The 22,531-nt window shown below is 38.3% G+C and overlaps 1 protein-coding gene across 1 annotated transcript; it reads left to right on the plus strand.

Moving 5' to 3' along the window:
* Window positions 1-19,574: 19,574 nt before the first annotated feature.
* LOC125260368 lies at window positions 19,575-22,298 on the plus strand. The gene is made up of 3 exons (XM_048178691.1): window positions 19,575-19,734; window positions 19,842-20,033; window positions 21,276-22,298. The coding sequence occupies exons 1-3, from the start codon at window positions 19,596-19,598 to the stop codon at window positions 21,653-21,655; spliced, it is 711 nt and encodes a 236-aa protein (XP_048034648.1). The 5' UTR covers window positions 19,575-19,595; the 3' UTR covers window positions 21,656-22,298.
* Window positions 22,299-22,531: the final 233 nt, after the last annotated feature.

The raw sequence follows: 22,531 nt of genomic DNA on the forward strand, positions 1-22,531 counted from the left end.
CACGTTCACATGAAAGTCCTAATTTTGCTGTTCATGTGTGCCAGTTACAGTTAATCTAAATTAGTGGTTTTCTTTCTTTTTTCCAGCATTTTGCCAACTGTGTCTCACTTGAGCCACATACTAGAGGGGCTGACTGTAACTTGACCCTTTGATGGATGTTCTGAAACTTTCAGTGTAAAAACATCCTTTTCATCTCATATTTGCAGATATCACAGGAGCTGGAATGTCACTCAGATAGCACCGGTTCATCTATGTGAAGTTGTAGAATAGTCTTCTGCAGGTGAGGGACCACATGTTGGTGAAGGTGTACCTGAAGAAATTGATGTGGTTAATGTAGGCCAAAGTAAGAATAGAGAGCAAGATGCCTACACAGTATGAAAAACATTATGCATGAATACAGAAATACATGTACATATTTGTAGTTATCAAATCCTCTCAGTCTGTTTACAGCAATGAAATGAGCTTTAAGTGTCAATTTACAGCAGATCTGAAGACATCAGCATAATAAATGAGGTGAAAACAGGAACTATTGACATGAAATAAAGAGTGTGAGATGATCTGCTGATGATCTGAATGTCTTGTTGATAGTCTGAGGATCATCAATACTTTATTCTGAGTGTTTGCTGTTAGAAACTGATTATTGGAGTCAGGATATATGAGAAAATAATATAAACTGCTCTAGTGAAAGACAATACTGTTATTTCTCACAAAATGACATTAATAATACAAAAATTAACATAAGGACACTCACCATCATCAACCACTAAAGATGAACTACAGCAATATGATAGATATGAACTGAAAGTTTGATTTTCTAATAATAAGTACATTGATTGCAGTAGTGAAATTAGGCCAGAAGAGACAATGATCACAAAACATTTCGAAATAAAGAGCAGCACAAAGTAGGGTTAATAATACAGAATCATCTCATATTTAAGATATCAAAGCAGTGATCAGTATTAAATCCAGTATAATCACCAGTATAGGCTACATGTAGATTAGAGGAAGAATTAAAGTGTGAACTCGATGTAAATGAAATACACTAAAATGATTTTTCAGAAATATAAACCAGAATGGGAGTCTGAGGAGTGAAAGGTTTCCTCAGATGAACTGCATTAAGTGAAGATTATAGAGCTTTTTAGCTTAAGCTGATTTAAGTTTTATCTGCTTTGTATCGTCATGACCAATGAAAAAGTGTTTAACGAGTTCGTTTGCCCATATAATCTTTAGGGTATTAGGTTAGCTAATTTGGCTTGCTGTCCACTGAGGAGGGGCTCGATGAAGCATCTTCAACTCGAGCTCTGATACACCCCCCAGTGAATAAATATAGGATGTGATTACATAGGGCAAGGTACCTGAAATGAAGGTGGAGTTTGGGGAGGTGGAGGGATGCTGAAACAGCTGAGACTGAAGAGAGGTAAGCAGCTGCTTATATACTCTGGTTGTTGATTGGAAGATTAGATGGGCTCGCTCCTCCCTAAATTACGTTTAGGAACTTCACTTAACGAGTTCGTTTGCCCATATAATCTTTAGGGTATTAGGTTAGCTAATTTGGCTTGCTGTCCACTGAGGAGGGGCTCGATGAAGCATCTTCAACTCGAGCTCTGATACACCCCCCAAAAAGTGCAGAATAAATTTGGGACAGCAAGTTGGATTTAGCATGGTTGAAAATGCTTAAGGATTTAATGTATATGGGATACCCAGATGCTTAATGCTTGTTACCCCCCCAAAAGGAGCGAAAGATTAAAGCGACATGAAGAATAGAGTTGAGGTGTCGAGTGGCACTAGTGTTTCCTATGCCGGAACACAAGGAGGTTGTGATTAATTGGCCTGGAGTCATGAATGAATACTGCTGCGGCAGTGATATTTAATGAGGCTCCTGTGGGAGCTGGGCTGGAACGCGTCGCCCTACTATGTCCACCATGTGGAGCTATGAGCAGGCTTCTGCTGCGGCAATGTTATTTAAGGAACTCTGTCGGGAGCTTGCGTTTATTGCTGCTGCTGAGTTTGACTAGGATGCATCTCGCCGCTGCACTGCTGCGGCAGTGACTTCTAAAATTACTCCTGCGGGAGTGTTTTTTGGGACTGGAGGTTTGAGTACGTGGTTGGAGAACGTCCCGCCGCAATGTCTGCAACATGGGGGCCCATGAATTCAGAAGTACATGGGGCCCCCAGCTGCCAACAGAGGGGAAGGAGGTCCTCGTCCCTAAAGGGAAAACGGGCCACTGATATCCAGAGCGAACGTGCCTGCCGCAGAAAAAGGGAGCCTACGGTATATAGATAAAACGCAGAGCTACCGTCCTTCCAAGGTGGTTTGGATCACATAAGGACATGAGGGCCCGCTGCAATCCTTATGGGACATACGATCCTTGGTACCTCCAGTCCGCTTGTTCAGATAGGAGGGCCCACACTGCGATCCGAACGGGAGAGCCTCCATGGTTAAGAACATGAAGAATCACACTGCGATTCAGAAAGGGAGAGCCCCCACGGCGCCTGAACGGAAGCTCACACTGCGATTCGACCGGGAGAGCTCCCGCTGCGTTTCGAAGGAGAGAGCCCCCGATAAAATAAACGGGAAGCTCACTCTGCAAGTCGAACGGGAGAGCCCACACTGCAAGTCGAACGGGAGAGCCTGCACAGTATCTGGACGGGGGAGCCCACACAGCAATTCGAATGGGAAAGCCCACTCCAGGAGTGGTAGCTAACACACATCCGAAAAGGGAGAGCTCTCACTGCATCCAGATGAAATATGAGCCCTGCGGGGCTTGGTAAGCGGGGAGATGCAAAAATAGTAGGGAGAAGTGGTCCAGACTCAGAAAGATGCTAGTGTTTGTGATGTAGAACTGATCGAACATATGTTGTTTTAAAGGCGGGGCATCGACCGATCATTTTAATTTGGTGTTCGGATAGGCCCCTCTGGGCTGCTGTGATGGCTGCACCTTTGCAGAAAGATAAGAAAAATGGATGGTTAAAGGTTGTCTGGTGTTTGGCTGAGGGGGATTGGTTTTGTAAACCTTTGATGAGGAGGGATATCTGGGGACTTGAAGAGTCGGGGCACTGTTGGCCATGGATGAACTTGGAGAGCAATGTATGCCACTGAGGTAGATTTTGATTGTTCCTGAATTAAATTGGTATGATGGAGGTAAGAGATGAAGGATACTGAAAGGAGGGAAAACTCCTGGAAAGCTCTGTGTAAGTTTTTTGAAGGAACTCCAAGCTGTCCAGTAGGTTTGGAGTGTTCTGAGTGAAACGGCTTGCAGTATGGTATTTGTGGATGTGGTATGAAGAGGTCTTGAGGGAATGGACCGGACGAATGCGAGTTCTGAATCAGGAGGAATTGAAGTTGGATTGGAGTCTGCTTCCAGAGCCAATGTTCTAAATTTGAAAAAGAAGATAAAAACATCTGTGATTTTATTTTGGTGACCTGGGATATGTTCATCTATGATGATGAACTGGTAACAGGCAGAAATTCTAAGGGGCAATTAACATTTCGGAACCCCATAGATTGGCTGTTACTACTATGGGATTGCTTGGTCTATGTTGTGGTGGTGGAGAATTCATCTAATTTGGTTACTCCAATTGGGCTTATGCGGAATAAGGTGGAGAATCAAAATGGGCCGATCATGAATCTGGAATCTAGTTCTTTTTGATGAGGCCTTCTACTATATCGGGTACAGCTGTTGCAGATTATAAGTTATTGCAGATCAAGCTGGAGTCAGGTATACTTTCCAGACTGCGGCTGAAATGTTCTGTCAGGCCTGAAAAAAAGAACTGGTTGGAAATTGTCTGGATGGTGTCCATTTCACTAACTAACTGGGAAATAATGATTGAAGAAGAGAGAGGCTGCTCACTTAGCTGCAAAGCTTGAGGTAGATATAAAAATGACTGCTCCAAAGGAAGATCAAATGTCTGCACCTGATGGAATTAGGGAACGATTATGGGTTGAGAATGTTGGTTGTTCCATGGTGACTGCGTTGGGAGGAGCTGGAAGAGGGACTGCTGTTGCGAGAGAATGGGCTGGCAAGCGGCTCAGACCTGAAGAAGTGTTTGGTGTTGGAAAGAGATGGATGCTGGGAGGAGGGCTCCATTACTGACTGGTGTCCAAGATAGCTGAAGTGAGAGAAAGGGGTTGGTGGGCAAAAAGAGTGTTGAGATCATTTGCGGAGGCAACCTCACGCTAGGATCTATGCCAAGAAGAATGTTAGAAGAAATTGGGGAACAGAAGGGAGGGGAGGAATGAGGTAAGTTGTAAACGGATAGAGGGTGAGGGACGACTAGCGGAGGCAGCCTCACGCTAGGATCCGCTTCCTGGGTGAGCGAGAAGTAACCATCTGCGAGGGCATCCTGGCGCATGGGTTTATCATGAAGAAGATTGAAAAAGAACTGAAAAAGCAGAAGGAATTAGTGATGTTACATATGAAACTGGAGCTTCAAATCTCATATCGAATACACAGCTCAATTATAATGAATGCATAGGTTTTCAGAGGAGCGGTGATAAATGAAAGACGTCTCAACTATCTTTCCAGTCACATGAAAGCCGTGCGTTTCAGAATGTTGAACCCAGACCACTACTCTACAGGTTTACGGAATTTAAAGTCCATTTACTAATATATACATTACATTACATTACATGATCGTACGTTCTGCCATAAAGACAGTATAAAACCCTATCATAATTAGAGCATGATTTACTTGCATCAAACTCTGTTAGTATTATTATTGTTATATTTAATTTATTGCAACACATTAGTATGGAAATTATATTATCAGAAAACTACACGTTTAACATTGCCCACGTTTAACATTGCCAGGCTTTTATTTGCTTAATGGAATGACTGAGCTGTACATCTATATTCTTTGGCTGCACTGGCTGGTTTATGGCTGCTGTAATTTTATTTATTTATTTTTAAAAGCTTCAAGATTCAAGAGGCTTCATTTCATAATCCATAGAAGGAAGTAAAGTGCGGGAGACAGGAGTAAGTTTGGATAGTTCTTGCCTGAGGAGTGGAGCTGCATATGGGAAGAGCTGGAAAAGCGGGACTGTTTTTGCGGCCGCTGTTGTTGATCGGGCGGAAAAACGGCAGACGAGGAAGTGCGTGCGGCGGCAACGGACTGTGGATTATCGTGCTGTAAATGTTTATGTTCAGGACATCAGGTCGGAAGAGAAACTTCTGAGTCTTGCTTTTATGATGCTGAAGTGTTTGTTGGCATGCTGGAACTGTTGTTAGAACTAAAGAAGATCGTAGAGTTTAGCTTTTGATGATCTGCGGGAGAAATTAATTCCAGAGCTGGAGAGGACTTGACGTAGGCTGTTGGCGGACCATTTGAAATGGGTAGAATCAGTGTATTAGCGGCGGTAGAATGAAGAGATGAAGTCTGTGAAGAAGACAGATGAGGCGCAGTTAAACGGGCGATCCTGAGCATGGAGGAGAGAGTGGTTATCCGGAGCGTGGTCTGTATGAGCGCTCAGAAAGAGCATCCGTGTTTGGATCTGTGAGATCCGATCTCACGCGAGATGTGACTGTTGGTGTCTCGGGGAAAGTTCGTCGTCTGAAGGGGGATGGTGGAATTTCCGTGGTGTCGGACATTGTTCAGTATGGCACTACCGGATGCTGAAACAGCTGAGACTGAAGAGAGGTAAGCAGCTGCTTATATACTCTGGTTGTTGATTGGAAGATTAGATGGGCTCGCTCCTCCCTAAATTACGTTTAGGAACTTCACTTATATTGTCATGACCGCCTCCTGTGAGGCTTTCCTTAAACTGAGCCTCAGAACAGAAGCTCAAGAGAGTCTTCTCCATCATTCCTGAAGATCTTCAGCTGCGGCGGGTGAGAACTTTATGATTGAGGCAGATCTGACTATCCTGACCCTACCTGAATAATCACAGGGTTAAAGCTGAATGATTAAAAGACACACCAGCTGACAATATATATGACATTTGTGTGTGTTTTGTAATATTTATGTTGTATAATCTGCAGATTAATATGAGCTTTGTTCATTTTGAACTTTGACATCCCACATTTAAACTCCTCAGGATTGTTTTTGGTGTTTCATATCAGGCTCACCTGTAGAGCATGTGTTGGGACTAACCCAGCATCCAAAGATGAATTAATAAACACTTGAAAACTGGGACCAATTTCAGAGAAAGAAACTGAGGGAACAACATCAAGTGAGGCGGAAGTTATTCATCCGGTTAACCAGATCACCCAGATCCTTTAAAGAAACATGCTGAAAATGATAAAAGCAAGTGAATTCAGAGTCAGATCTGGGAACTGTGAAGTGATGGAAGAACGAATGACTATCACGTTGCCAGAAAAAAAAACTTAAAATTTTTTCATAAAGTTCAGCCGAGGGTTCCTCATTGAACTGAATTATTGATTTAATTGTGGTAAATAAAATCTTTGGCCTATGATGATGTGTAGCAATTAAATCAGAAAAATACCTTCATCTAGCTAATCTATCTAGCTTTTGCAGCATACTGAAACTTGAACAGACAGTCTTTAAAAATCTCAAAGGACACAGTTAAACGATCATGCTTCCATCTTTACGACAGGCCTGTCTGAGAGAACGAGTATTATAACTGAGGGTGCAGAACATTATATCTGTCACAACTGTGACAATGACTAGGCTAATCTCTATTGTCATGTTCCTGTTTGTTTGTACTCTTTCCCACTCTTCTGGGAATATGCCATGGTTTCTCAAAGCTTCTTCTATTGTTTCTGCAGCCACTGATACATGGTGGTGTATCTTTGCTGGTTTTGTTGGTTTCTTGGAATATATACTGTCATACTGTTGAAAATTTTTTTTTTGAATGACTTTAAAATGAATTGACATGGCCTATAAACAAATATTTTAAACGATTCAAGTTTGTACTGTCAAGTTACTTTTGAAACATTTGATAAAACTAAAATTTAAAATGAAAATGTAATATATTTTATTTTTTGCAAAGATAAAGGACAAAATATGTTTTAAGTTACATAGTAACAAAGTCTTAGTAGGGTATATTCAATAAAAAAACAAGAGTAACACAAACAATTTAGCTTGTATTGTTGTGTTACTTTCGTCCCAACTGACAAGGTCATCGACATCTTCTGTTCACAGTGAAATTATACTGAAGCCGTTCTACATTTGTACAAAATACCACCTGGTATTGATTGACCACCCTTGTGATTTATTGACCACAGCAAAAATATATCTCTGTCTGAAACATTCCTCCTCTCCCCTACAAAAAATATGCAAACGTCATAGGTCATATATTGTCAGTCGGTGAGTCTTCATTCAGCTTCAACCCTGTGATTATTCAGGTAGGGTCAGGATAGTCAGATCTGCCTCAATCATAAAGTTGTCACCCGCCGCAGCTGAAGATCTTCAGGAATGATGGAGAAGACTCTCTTGAGCTTCTGTTCTGAGGCTCAGTTTAAGGAAAGCTCTCTGTCATTGGTTGTTGATACATCACATGATCATCCAGACTGGATGTTGACAGTGGTGGGAAGTTTAACTTTACAGAGAGTAGCTCATGATGGCAGCTGTTATTAGTCCAGCTTGTGAAAGAAAAAGAAAAAAGTTTTCAGAGATATAAACCAGAATGGGAGTCTGTGGAGTAAAAGGCTTCCTCAGATGCTGAACTGCATTAAGTGTAGAAGGAGAAATGATTGGGGGACGCGTAACAACATCTCCAATATTGCTGGATAAAGCTAGATTATAGAGTTTAAGATGATTTAAGTTTTAACTGCTTTGTATCGTATCCAATAAAATAAGTATTTTTATATTTCTGAAAACTCATTTTAGTGTATTTCATTTACATTTAGTTCACACTTTAATTCATCCTCTCTAATCTACATGTAGCCTATACTGGTGATTATACTGGATTTAATACTGAACACTGCTTTGATATTTTAAATATGAGATGATTCTGTATTATTAACTCTACTTTGTGCTGCTCTTTATTTCAAAAGGTTTTGTGATCATTGTCTCTTCTGACCTAATTTCACTACTGCAATCAATGTACTTATTATTAGAAAATCAAACTTTCAGTTCATATATATATTATATTGCTGTGGTTATTAAGCAGCAGTGGTTGATGAAGATGAGTGTCATTAGTGTTTGTTTTTGTGTTATTGGTGTTTTATCCATGTCATGTTGTGAGAAATAACAGCATTGTCTTTCATTAGAGCAGTTTATAGGACTCCAATAATGTGTTTCTATCAGCAACCACTCATAATAAAGTGAGATGATCTGCTAATGATCTGAATGTCTTGTTGAATGAGTGTTGATAGTCTGAGGATCATCAATATTAACAGAGAAACTGCTGAAAACACTCTTTATTTCATGTCAATAGTTCCTGTTTTCACCTCATTTATTATGCTGATGTCTTCAGATCTGCTGTAAATTGACACTTAAAGATCAGTTCATTGCTGTCAACAGACTGAGGGGATTTGATGGTGTTTATGTATGTTTATTTCTGTCTTCATGCCATAAATGTTTTTCTTACAGTTCTTTACTACTTTTCTAGACATCTGTCAATATTTTAATGAAGAAACAGAATAAAGTTTAATTTATAACTTTTTGTTTCTAATTCTGCCTCATTTGCTTTACGATTGATGGATATAAATGATTAATGCAATTAGTTTAAAAGTGAAATACAAAAGGGGTTAATATAGCAACAAAAGAAAGAAAATTTAGAAAAATTAATTTAACAACATATTTAGAATAAGAATCATTTTCTGACATTCAAACACTGTATTGAAGGATCAGCATACTCTTTAATTGTCATTTTAAATCTTCATACTTTTAAAATATAACAAAATTTAGTATGATCTCTTACTCTTTTATATACTTTATAAAGTACTGGTCAAAATGAATGTTGTTTCATTTTGACATAAATATATCTGTTCAGTGTTGGGGGTAACGAGTTACAAAGTAACGGATTACAGTAACGATATTACTTTTTTGGGTAACGAAGTAAAGTAACGCATTACACTAATAATATTGGTAACTACACTACTTTACTAGACTATAGGAACGCGCTTTCCTTCGTTACCCAAGCCGTGTTTGCCTGTGTGTAAAGTTCTGTCTGTTTAAGTAGTGCCTGCATGTGTGCCGTTGCCATAGAGATCGATTTGACGTAGCTGCTGGAGCTGGAAATGGAGATGGAGACAGGGGGTTTCGGCAGGCCCGGCGCCACGAGGGGGCAAAAGGGGGCATATTGCCCCCTCAGTTTCAATTTGTCTCCTTTCACCCGATCGATTTTAACTTTTTTAACGTGTACGGTAACACCGGTGTGATGAGAACGTTCAATACGCTAAATTCAAACCTGCTTTCCCGCTGCTGGCGCTGAGCCAGAGATTGACGCGCTCTGTGCTTTTCATATTTCACATCTAAGTTTTCAACCACATGTTTATTTGAGGTTTCAGACGTTTGAATGAGGACTAGGCTATATATAAAAAAGACATTTATAGTTTGTTAAATGCAGATTCCATACACTCATATGGAAGCTGCGATAATCCTTTAAATTATAATTTGACGAAGTTGTTATTCATATCAGATACAATGCGTATGAAACAAAATTTACTCTCTTATCCCAGTTCACCAGCCACTTACGTTTATTTCGGGAAAAATTGATGAATTTATGTAATGTAAACAGATACAGATACCGACAGATACTCTGTTTTATCAACTAACATGATCATTATAGGAGTTTAAACAAAACGCATTCACTTCCACATATATGACAATCGGAAAATATCATATAATTCATGATATAGCCTAGTTAACAAGTTTTTAAAGTATTTTTAAAAGGAAAAACAAAATAAACGCGATACCTGTAGCTTGGCTGCATGACGCGTCGCCAAGGAATGAATGTAAATAATGTTCTAAAAAAACAGGGTTTCCCAAACGGGGGTTCGCGAGGGAATTGCAAGTTGATGACAAGCAAATCAAAACAAATAGACTAAATAATATTCAAATAAAAAAATCTAAATTTGGTTAACAAAACTTAATATTTTATTTCTTTATTTTGCATGTGACCATTCAGTTACAGAACTGAACGCGTCTGCTCAATTCAAAGTGGGCTAAACGAGAGTCGCACCTAACTTTGCCCATTTCGCCTCACCTTTGACTGAGCGCCTATTTAAGCGAGTTTGTCATTGATTGTATTGTTTTGTTGTTAGTTTTTTTTTATTAAGAATAATAATAAACTCATCATTAATGAACCCATCATTAAAATGCATTCACGGTCGTTCATAACGTGCGTGTCCCATGGCGTGTCCACTGGCGCGGCGCCGTTATGAATGCCCGTGCGGCCGTGAGCATTACTTTCACTTTTGAATTAGCGATTCAAAGCCTGTGTTTTGAAACTTGTGTGTTGACACCATTTTAAAATGACCCCACCATAGCCTTCTTTATTTCTGTTGTTTACGGTGAGGCATATTTCTTTGTGCAGATGGGGTTATTGTTCTTTCATATGGTTCAATATTTATACAATAAACTCTATGCAGAAAGGTTAAGTGATGATAGGGCTATGATGTTTGTCCATGTATCTACACGGTAAATTAAGAAAAAGTAAAGTAATAAGTAGTGAAGTTACTTTTTCAAATGCAGTAACTAGTAAAGTAATCTCATTACAATTTACAGAAGTAACTAGTAACTAGTAACTAATTACATTTTTTTAGTAACTACCCCAACACTGTATCTGTTACACTAAATGATGATGCAACATTAAAACATTTGGTTTTCACAAAAGTCATTTGAAACATTAAAATAGACACTTGCATTTAATGGGTTTTCTATTTAAATTTGCTTTTGTACATTTAACTTGATGCAGATGCTAAAAATTAAAACCCTATAAAAACAAACAGAAACTGATATTTTTTATTTGGGCAGATCAGCTCCTCCAACCAATCTGTGGTTCAGTCAGTAAAGCTCCGCCCACTACAGGTCACTATCAGTGAAGCTCCTCCCACTGGTGTCACATCATCAGTGAAGCTCCTCCTACAGCAGTTGATCAATAAATGCTGGGATATTCTCATCAGACGAGCACCAGGAAGAGCTGAAACCAGTAAAGACTGAGTTTATTAAAGAGGACAGTGAGAACACGAGTGATCCAGAACCCTGCAGAATGAAACACACTGAAGATACTGAAGAACAAAGAGGTTGGTGTTTATTCTTCATTCATTCATGATGCTGAACAACATTCATGTTCTTGCACATTTAGATAAACTATCAAATACATACTGAACTTTTAATGACAACATTCATGTTAGAAAGATTCAAACACGTTTGCATATTTAGATATGCAGTTAAATAATGTTCTTTTCTAGTTCAGTAAAGGGAAGTTTGAGAAACTTTCATATTGATTGTCAACATCAGATCAAACTAAATAATTTACATTTGTTTCATATCTGCTTCACTATTTCCAGGAGTGTTACCAGAATTTAGGCATTTTCAATAGTTTTCAACATTGATATTTTTAGGAATAAACTGTAACACCAAAATGTATGAAGTAAATGATCTTTCCAGAATGGCTGACAGGGTTGTGAGTGAAACTTGAGCAAAATCTCTTCTTACAGTAACTTTGGTAACAGGGTTGATGAATGCAGTCATTCATTTGTGTAAAAACTGAGACAATGGATTGAGATTATTTTCTTGTCCTCCCATCATGCTCTGACACTTCTTGGCCATTCCGATAGATGTGTATTTTTGTATTTTTGCCGGGTTTTTTTCTTTTACATTCAAGAAATATAGTTGAGAATATCTATTTCATAAATGTTTATTTGCACTACCGTTTCTGACTGCCATCTCTCATATATATGCCATTTATTATCTGCATTTTTATCTTATTTAACTTTATTAATAACATAAATATGTTTATTTGCACTACCATTAAGCACAAGCACCACATACTGTCAGGGAGTGAATTTGCACGTTCACTGTGCATCACCAGTGAAAATCGCTTGGGTGTGAACACAAAAAACGTCTAGAAAAACGCTGGCGATAAACGCGTGCAATATTCGTCCCGGTGTGTACAGGCCTTCAGGGACATATGCAACTAATTTATGCAAATGCATCAAAATGATCGTAATGTTTTGTAGCAGTTGTCTATCACAAGTCTCAATTTTATCACCTTTAACTTCATATTTCTCTCTTTATTTTGATTTACTGAAAATGAAATGACTTTTTTTCTTTCATTTCAGAGCTGATGGAAGTGAAGGAGGAGAGTGAAGAACTGAGTGAAGTGGAGGAGGAACATCATGACAAACCTGGAGAAAAACCTTTGAGTTGCTTAAAGACTAAAAAGACATTTTTAAAGAAAAGAAGAGCCAAGAAATCTACAACCTGCACTCAGTGTGGAAAGAGTTTCTCAACCAAACAAAGTCTTGAAGTTCACATGAGAATTCACACTGGAGAGAAGCTGTTCACATGTGATCAGTGTGGAAAGAGTTTCTCAACCAAACAACATCTTAAGGAACACATGATGATCCACACTGGAGAGAAGCCGTTCACATGTGATCAGTGCGGGAAGAGTTTCACACGTAAAGGAAATCTTACTGAACACATGAGAGTTCACACTGGAGAGAAGTCGTTCACACTTGTTTCTGGGGGCGGGATTGCCCTAGTGAAAAAAAAATATACTAAGTATACTTGCAGCAAGACTAATTATTAGTATATTTCAAGTGTGTTAATGATTAGTTCATTTAAAGTGTGCTATTTTGAAACAACTAATTTTGTACTAAGTATATTTAAGTTGAAATTAAGTAGTATTAAAATACAACTTTAAGTTTATTTAGTATACTTATGTGTGCTAAATTGGAACAACTTCAAGTATACTTAGTACACTTTAAGTATATGTCTGTGTAGGGACTAATTACATGCTTGATTATTGATATTAAAGTGTACTTAATTTGTGTTATAAGTATACTTTATTTGTGTAAAAAGTATATTTCTTGTTATAATATATGTTGTATTATAAGTATACTTTATTTCTGTTATGAGTACACTTTGTGTTATAAGTACACTTTATTTGTGATTTAAGTACATTACAAAATAATTACGAGTGTCTTTAGAAAACACAAGCAATATACACTGAATATATTATTTTACAGGTAATAGTATATACTGTATGCTCAGTACCTTTGGCTTATTCCAAATATTAAACATTACACACTTTGCAGTCAACAACAATACACTTTGTTATTACTTATACTTTGTATAATATAATCAACATTTGAAGCGGATCAAAACCTTTAATCAAAGTTGTCCTAACTTTTTTGATCCACTTTAAATGTTGACTACTGTACTTTGAATTACATAATCTCACACAATACAGTTGTGCTACTATTTAAATACAGTTTAACACATTTTCCCAAAGTTGAATGCATTTGTTTTCAAGGCCATTAAAATAAATAAAATGTAACAACATCACTAATGAAGAGACATATTTCATTGACAAATCCAATAGTTTTTATTTAAACTTAGATTCAGCAAAACATACCATGTTTTTCATTAAAGAAAAAAAAAATATTGGACCATGGTGACCCTCTATACACAAATACAAATTACACATTATATTCCTTTTTCTGATGAGCTTCTCATTGTGTTTGATGGCACAATAATGACCGCAGAGACTCGTGAAGAACAGCATCTGTTAACAGAATATACCAAAGAATATAAGACAGCATGTTCAACTCTTTATTCACGTTTACAATAGTCTGTCTGAATCCTACATTGAACCAATACTATTTTTTGAACAGTAAATGAGGATTAGCAGCAGGGAACTGTATCAGAATGGCATGTCGATATTGTTTTCGGTACATAGTCAAGCATAAAACACTTTATGAATTAATATTGTACAGAATATGGGTCGATTTGACCAATCATATGAATGTTTTGGTGCTGCATACAAACATGTGCCAAAATCTACCACACAAAAACTCAAAAGGGAGATATCAAGCCGAAATCTCACTCTCCGTTTGTTAAAGAAAATAAAATAAAGTTTGTTAACTGGTAGACTACAACTCACCTCCCAATAGCAGCACTTTTCTTCCGGTTCTTTCAGGATCGCGTAGGCCATTAGATTAGCCGGTTGTCGTCGCCATCACGGTCAGGCTGCGATGTCACTTGATTGAACTGGTCAGAATCCCCAAGATTGAGCGATGTATTGCGCTTTCAGTGTTTTATTAAATAAATGATACATTGCGACATTATACTTCACCTGAGTCACTGAGCGAGGGGATTCAGACGAGGACCGTGACGTCAGCAGCTCTGATTGGCTGAAGGCAGTGAGCAACAAAATCTGATTGGTCACAGACCAAGTTGAAGAGACATTTGAATTCCGATAAGTTTAACCACTCGACATATTTTTTCGCATTACTTGTGCTGCTGGTGTGTTGTTTAATATAGATTTGTGTGTACGATTGTAAAATGATTCTGCCAGTGTAAACTTAATAAACATTTACACATATTTGGAAATTGTATAGGCTACACTGCATATACTGAAATGGGCTTTGTAATGCATTCATACTGAAATAAATAGCACAAGTAATATAATGAATTCCAAGGATGAAGAAGTAAACTTAAAAAATAAACTCAAATTTAACATTAGATACACTACAACTTCAGGATATTAAATAATGTATTTTTTAAATATACTTTCCAGTGCATTGTTACAATGATCATTTTCAGCACACTGTTAAAATATACCTCAAATATATTTTTATAAAGTGCAAATAAATACACTTTTAAAAAATAAACTGAACTTACACTTCAAGTATATTTTTCTAAAATATATTTTTTAGAAAATATACTAAAGTACAATTATTTTAAAGTGTGTTAAATGTTGCATTGTGAAAATATGATACTAATATACTTTTTATATATTTAATGATAGTACATTTTTTGTTAGTATATTTGCAGTGTACTATAGAAAAAGGGAATATATTTAAAATACAATAAAGTATACTTTTTTTTCACTAGGGCATGCTTCACTGTTGGGACTGTATTGGACAGGTGATGAGCAGTGCCTGGTTTTCTCCACACATACCGCTTAGAATTAAGGCCAAAAAGTTCTATCTTGGTCTCATCAGACCAGAGAATCTTATTTCTCACTATCTTGGCAAACTCCATGCGGGCTTTCATGTGTCTTGCACTGAGGAGAGGCTTCTGTCGGGCCACTCTGCCATAAAGCCCCAACTGGTGGAGGGCTGCAGTGATGGTTGACTTTCTACAACTTTCTCCCATCTCCTGTGTGTACATTAATGAGGAAAAAAAATAACTTAAATGATTTTAGCAAATGGCTGCAATATAACAAAGAGTGAAAAATTTAAGGGGTCTGAATACTTTCTGTACCCACTGTATATATATATATATATATACATATAAGCGGAAGGACGGGTGGTATTTGTGATCTTATGTGGTGGTGGGCCAGTCTGGGACAAAATGCCAGGGCTGATTTTTGGTCCCAGTCCATCCCTGAGGTCAAGTAGAATCTGCATTTATTTGACCCAGTTTGTTTGCTGGTTTCCATGGCTGCAATATGCAGTGTTTTCCGCAAATTGGCAACCTGTGATGTCAAAATACTATTGGATAAACTGGCTGCACACAGTTTCGCACAGACCAAAACAAAGACAGACATTCTGACACGAAACACACATTTCAAAGTAGAATATCTGGCTGTAGCATTGTTTGTCTGGGAAACAAGTAGGTGAACTTAGCATGTTTCCTAAATATCTGCAAACATATTGGGGTATTTTTGTGCTTTATTAAAGTATAAATCTTACATATAGCCTCTTTAATGAATTTAGGACAGATGTTTGACAGTTTTAGGTTTATAAAACACAGTTCTCTATTTTGAGGCAACCACCCACTTCTGGTTAAAGCCTGTACCAGCCCCTGAATCCGTTCCAGTGTCTTCTCCAGTCCTTGAACTCAGCCCAGTGCATGCTCCTATACCAGAGAGCATAGAGTACCCCAGGGATGACGCGTTTTTGTAGGCCAACCCGGAATTTAGCAGCGCACGGGTTCCCTCGACTGAAAGCCCATTCATTTTTCCCATAGACTTTTGGAAAATCGCAGAAAATAAGCTCTGTGTTTAACAAAGGGTTATGACACTTACACGTTTTGTCTATCAAGATAATCTTTACAAGTTAACACAACATTTATAGATTTTGAAGCCTAAATAAAGTCGTCAGATATATAAAAGGCTAACAGTAAGCTATAAACGGACTACGGCACACCATGGTCGCGGATCAACGTCGTCACCACCAAGCTTCCTCAAACTGTTATTTAGAAAACAAGTTTATTTAAAAACATGCTCACTGATTATGATCTGTGCTTGTAACGAATGGAGACTCAGGCAGGAGATCCAAGTGCAGCGTTTTATTAGAAGTGAGCGTGGTCGTACAGGCAGGGTCAATCAGGATCAGACAGGAACAGCAAGGAACAGGCAGAGTCGTGGTCAGAGTACAGGCAGTAGATCGAGGACGGGCAGATATCATCACAGGACGGTAGACAAGGCAAGGGTCAGGACAGGCAGCAACGGGTCAATAACAGGGAACAGACAGTAACGGCAACAGACAGGCAGACAGGAATATAAACGCTCAGAAGTGATACCAGAGTAATCAAGACCTCGCGGTGAGGTGGTGTGAGTGAAAGTCCTTTATAGTCCTGTTAATGTACTGCAGCTGGGTGTGGTGATTAGTGATAGTGATTGGTGGAGTGAGTGCAGGTGATTGGCAGAGAGGATTATGGGTAATGTAGTCCGGGAACTGACAGGAACAGACGGTGATCATAACAGTGCTGTTATGAATACTTATCCACTTTTTCATGAGAAATGCTGTCCAAATGTCCTGTTTGTCATGATGACATCTAAAGTCCCCGCCAAAGGAAGTAGTCCCTTTTAGCAATTTGTTAGCAAACCGCCGATTTTAAGACACCAGTAAAAGTTTAAAAAAATCACAAGCGGGTTATAACTGGTGTGTTTTATGTCATAGATCAAAACGTGAAAGTATTTAGAGGCTTTGTTAACCACAGACCTTATTTCAGGCGATTTAGCAAAAACCCATTCAGACCCATTACTTTACGGCGTTGGAACCGGAAGTCCTAAAATGCTAACTCGCTTCCGGGTTTTGCCTACAAAAATGCGTCATCCCTGAGGCACTCTATTAAGTTTTCGTGTACTATATTCAAAGTCATCTGAAGCCATTCCATAGCTTCTGAATTATATAGTCGCCTAGATTATTTATTTATTTATGGGTCAGTTTATGATTAAATATTTTTTTTTCATTTGCTATTTTTCTCTATAATGGAGTATGTTTAGTGCATTCTGGATTGTGTTTAACAAATCAAAGAGTGACCATTAGTTCCACAAATACAGATGTATAGATACAGGCCCCCACTAATTATTCTAGAAATAAATTAATTCAACAAAGGCAAACCTCTTTTGCTACATATTTTTTACAGTTGAAATGTATACTCTACATGTTTGACTAATTATGAATGATCATTTAGTCTACTATATGTTGTGTATGTGACTAATGTGCCCCAAAAGCCATGGAGCTTCCTTAGGGGAAAAAAGCTTTAGGGTCTTCCACATGTATATTCAATGACTGAAACCATTGACATAGACCTGTGTATTTTTGACAGTAATAAAAACCTTAGTCCAAGCCTAATAGTAGGGCAACAGAGAGTCCATTCACAGTTGGGTTGGTCTAAATGAATTTAATTTTGACATTAAATGTGCCTTTAGGCTATTTCTGTATGTGTTTGTTGTGGTTATATTTGTATGACAACTGGTTTGCACTTAAAATGTGCTAAATTAAAATATCATAATGTATTAAAATATTGTAATAAACCCTGTGTGTGTGTGTGTGTGTGTGTGTGTGTGGTACATTTCAGAATGACAAAGCCAAAATTCAAACGTTTCCCCTTCTTGCCAGGTTGAGAACCAGGCGATTAGGAAGTGCTGCATCGCCTGCTATGCAAGCCTCAGCAAAAATAAAAAGATTGAGGCCCTCAAAGACCGCCTGAATAATGAGTGGGGGCAGGGGGTCTGGAAAAACCGGAATGCATCAAGAGTGGCTTTCTTCTGCCCAAGTTGCAGTAAGTAAAAATACTCATGCTTCCATGAATTGGATTGTAGTCAATATGAAACTCAAAACACATTACTTTAACATAAATACTATCCTATGATCAAACTATCGACATTATCATTAGAACAATCTGGCGTGAATCAACCCATATTTCTGTTGCTTGAGATTCACAGAGTGCTGTCAGTAGGAATAGGAAGAAAAAACATCGACATAGACCGAATTTGCAAAGTGGGAGCTGACCAGAACTGAAAGTGCCACAGAAAACTGAAACTTTCCTTGCCCTCATTACTTAGTGTTAGCTGCCATTTTGCTATTCGGTTCTTGTTGTATCAAATTTTCTCATTTCTATACCTAATGACAACACTCACTGATTTCGAGGAACAGGGATATGGGTTGATTTATGCTGGACTTTTCCTTTTGGTTGGTCAAAGATTCTGTCATCTTGTGACTGAATGTACAGTTTTATAAATTTTTCCTATAAAATTTTCCTTTCACTGACACGCTATGCTTGCATCCCACAGACCTTGACTTATCCTAAAGCTGGCACACATACCATAAACAGGACCACATTTGGATGGATGTGAACTTTGTCCAAAATTACTCATGTTCTCTCAATTTGCTTATAACAGATACATTTAACATAGTCTATCCTATGCAACTGATGAGCTTTCTAATAGTGATGACCCAAAGTTTCTTTGTAGCAGCATTCGTAAGAAAAGAGAAAGAGAATGGCATCAATGTTGACAAAATAATATCCAGTTTGTAATTACATTTCTATTCCCACTCACAATATGGTAAAATGGTAAATGGACTGCATTTATATAGTGTTTTTCACCCCTCTGAGCACTCAAAACACTTTACAATGTATGCCTTGCATTCACCCACACACTGGTGGCTGCCATGCAAGGTGCCAACCTGCACAGTAGGAGCAGTTTTGGGTTCATTATCTTGCTCAAGGACACTTCGATGGGGACAGGCAGAGCTGGACTCGAACCTGCAACCCTCCAGTTGCCGAACGGCACCAATAGAGAGAAGCCCCTTTAGCAGCTATGGTGCACAACAAGGGAATCTGACTGTCAATTCTGATTAGGGCCACCTCCAAATCTTGTTCTAAATCAGATATGGCTCTGTTTATTTTGCAATGCAACCTTCATTTTAACAGTCATGTCAGAGCTCATTGCCAGCATATTGATGGTTCGTCAGCTTACAACCAGTCTGTTTCACTCTATAATCTACAGGTTTTTTTCTATGACAGAAGTGGATCAGCTTACGAATGTCATCAGATCCCATTAACACTTGTGAAACGCTCCTCTCAGTGTTTAGAAACTCAGATCAGTAAAGCATTACCAGTCATTGCCTGACACTATGTGAATATTGATTTCATACAAATGTGATGTCACCTGGACAAAAAGTGATGTTGATGTGAATTGTGTAAACTTGATATTAATGCATTGTGAATTTTCTAAGTACTTTTGTTCATTTCAGGTGCAGAAACTGGCTGCCTTGGGCTATATGCCCATTTTATTTATAGGCAAAAAAAGAAAAAATTCATGGATCGCCAATATAAGTGCTGGAATGGCACTGACTGAGGACACAAGACCTTTTGTTGATGCCATGAAAAAGGCATATGAGTATATACTTAAAAAGCAAGGTTAGGGTTATGCAGAACTCATTTCTTTTTAAATTATATATAAAAAATACATATTTCTTTAATGTATACAGATTAAAATTCATGTTAACTTGTTACCTTCTTAACAGGTCCCCAGATGTCTCAGCCCCAGCCCCAGCCTGACCAGCATATCCAACAGCATATCCCCACAACAGAGCCCCAGCCCCCAGAGTCTCTGGTCCACCATCAGCCGCAGATACAGCTCCAGGTCCTGACCCAGCCACAGCCCCAGCAATTTCAGCCACGGACTGCCAATTCAAACCCCAATAAAAGAAAAAAGGGTAAAGTAACTTTTTGGTAGCACTTTATTTTACAGTTTGTGTACTTTCCTGGTACATATATAGTAATTATGTTGTACATACAGGTAAAAGAGTGGTAACACGAGGTACTTACCTGACATGTGTGTACATGGAAACTAATAAGAAACACTGCTGTACTTTCCAACGGTACATACATGGTAACTACTTTGTACATATAGACAAGTGTAGGAAAATAACAGGCGCTTACTTATAGTGTCCGTATATGATAACTAACAGACACATTACTGTACTTACTAATGGTATGTACATTGTAAATATGTAGTACTTACAGACAAGTGCGGGTAATAAAAGGCATTTATGTATGGTAACTAAGACACATTACTGTACTTACTAGTGGTATATACACAATTACTATGTAGTACTTACAGACAATTGTGGGTAATAACAGGACAGGACTGTAAAATAATGTACATAAACATTACATAGGAATTATGGCCCTCTGGCTTGTCAATCACTGCCATGACGATCCTTGTGAGAGACGCACGGCTGCGCTCTCCAGTAACTTTCCACACTCCACAGGCGCCGCATGCAATGTTTTTGTCAGGAGAAAGGAGTAACAACTGCAGATTATGAGTTACCTGCAGTGAGTCCGACATAATGAATCCACTAATTGTGTGCGCGGCTTTAAGTCGCGCCCACACTTAATGATTGTAAGGCCGATTATGAATGTAAATTGATACTTATGACTGATCACGCTCAAACGCATCCAGTCAGAGCCAGTTGCGTTCAGTCTGCGATTACAGTCGGTGTTCAAATTCCATGTGAAAGTATATAAATCTGCTTCAGGAGCAGGAAACAATCGCTGTATGTTGATCACAGTCAGAATGTTTAAGCTGGTCGTTAAATGTATGCCCGGCTTAATAACACAGCGAATGCCGGTGGTAAACAAACACTCGTGAACGAGTTTTGGGAGGCGTTCACTTGAAATGAGCTGTGAAGGAGGGGGATTGTTCTTCCGCATGCGCTCATTTCAAAAACTCAGTCGATGAAAACATCCCCTGTACCACCTTTAAATCAAAGAAAAGTAAGACTGATTAGCCCTAACTAACTGCTAGTTGGTCTAACTAGATCTTAATTCAGTCTTAACATAGAGGCTAAGTTTATGTAACTGGCCACATTATCTGTGTCTTGTCACTGTCATTCTGTCTCACATGTGTAAACATACCTGGCAATAAAGCTCTTTCTCATTCTGATTGTTTGCAGAAAAGCGCACACAAGGGAGGAAACTCTTTGCTGGCCTCCGGAGAAGGAAGTGGAAGTCTAAGAAAGATTCCATCCAAACCCAGGAAGAAACCCAAGTGTGTGCTTTTGTGCCTGAGGATCCATCGCAGGAGCTTCCACACACATCCAGAGTGGATCCGACAGGCACAGATCCGTCTGAGCCAACGGTTCATGTCTATGTCAGCCTGATGCTTCTGGGTTTAGTTTTCATTTTTCCTCGTCTTCTGCTGGTTCCTCACCTGATCTGCACAGGTGTATTTCGTCACAAGCAGATGCTGCTGGAGTTCATTCTCATGCTGTATATTAACATGTTGTTGTGCATTTTTCAGGATCCTTTGAATCTCTTTATGATGTGGGATTGAAACTGAAGTCGAGACGTGGTGTCTTTTATCATGTAGGATTTCGAAACTCTGATTTCAAACGAGTATGTTGCCCTTTCTGTATACCAATGTTATAATCGTTAACGAAAACGAACGGAAAAACGAAAACTAGGTGGGAAAAAACATTGTCGTTAACTGAAATAGAATAAAAACGAGGCATTACAAAAAAACGATAACTAACTAAAACTGTAATGTGTGTTTGGAAAAACTAACTAAAATAAAATAAAATTATAGATTAAATGTCCTTAGTTTTCGTCTTTATCAATGTCTTTCATAGAGCAAATAACGTTTAGCTGCATTTCCTTTCCCTGCGTCTCTCACATACGCACACACACATACTTGTTTTTGCTACATTGCGGGGACTCATGAGTAGGAGGTTACATGTGGGGACAGCAATTTCTAAATACAATAAAGCCATAATTTTAAGTCAGAGGTGTCAGGAGGAATTTTTTATTCAAAAAAATCATATTTATTATCAAAAAAATCTTAAGTTTAAAAAGCTTCGTTTTTGTCAGGTTTTTCTATTCTGGTGGGGACGTCGCTATTGTGTCTTACCACAAACCACCATCGGGTGTCACTACTATGAATTATCTATAGATGATCTATTTTATAAGAATTATAAGACATTATAAGATTAACAACAAAGTTTAAGTTTGGACAATCATTAAAGAGTTGTTTAAAAGGGATAAATTCAGTCTGTATTTATATTTTACTGAATAGACCATTTCTGGGGATGTAAACAGTGAAAACGAGCCTTACCTCACTTCCTGTTTAACACATCTAATTTTCTTCAGTTTTGAGAATCTGAAAAGGTCCAAATAACAACTAAGACAAGTTATGTTGTATGACAAGTAAGAA

Source organism: Megalobrama amblycephala, linkage group LG24, assembly GCF_018812025.1.
Source record: "Megalobrama amblycephala isolate DHTTF-2021 linkage group LG24, ASM1881202v1, whole genome shotgun sequence".
Classification (NCBI taxonomy): domain Eukaryota; kingdom Metazoa; phylum Chordata; class Actinopteri; order Cypriniformes; family Xenocyprididae; genus Megalobrama; species Megalobrama amblycephala.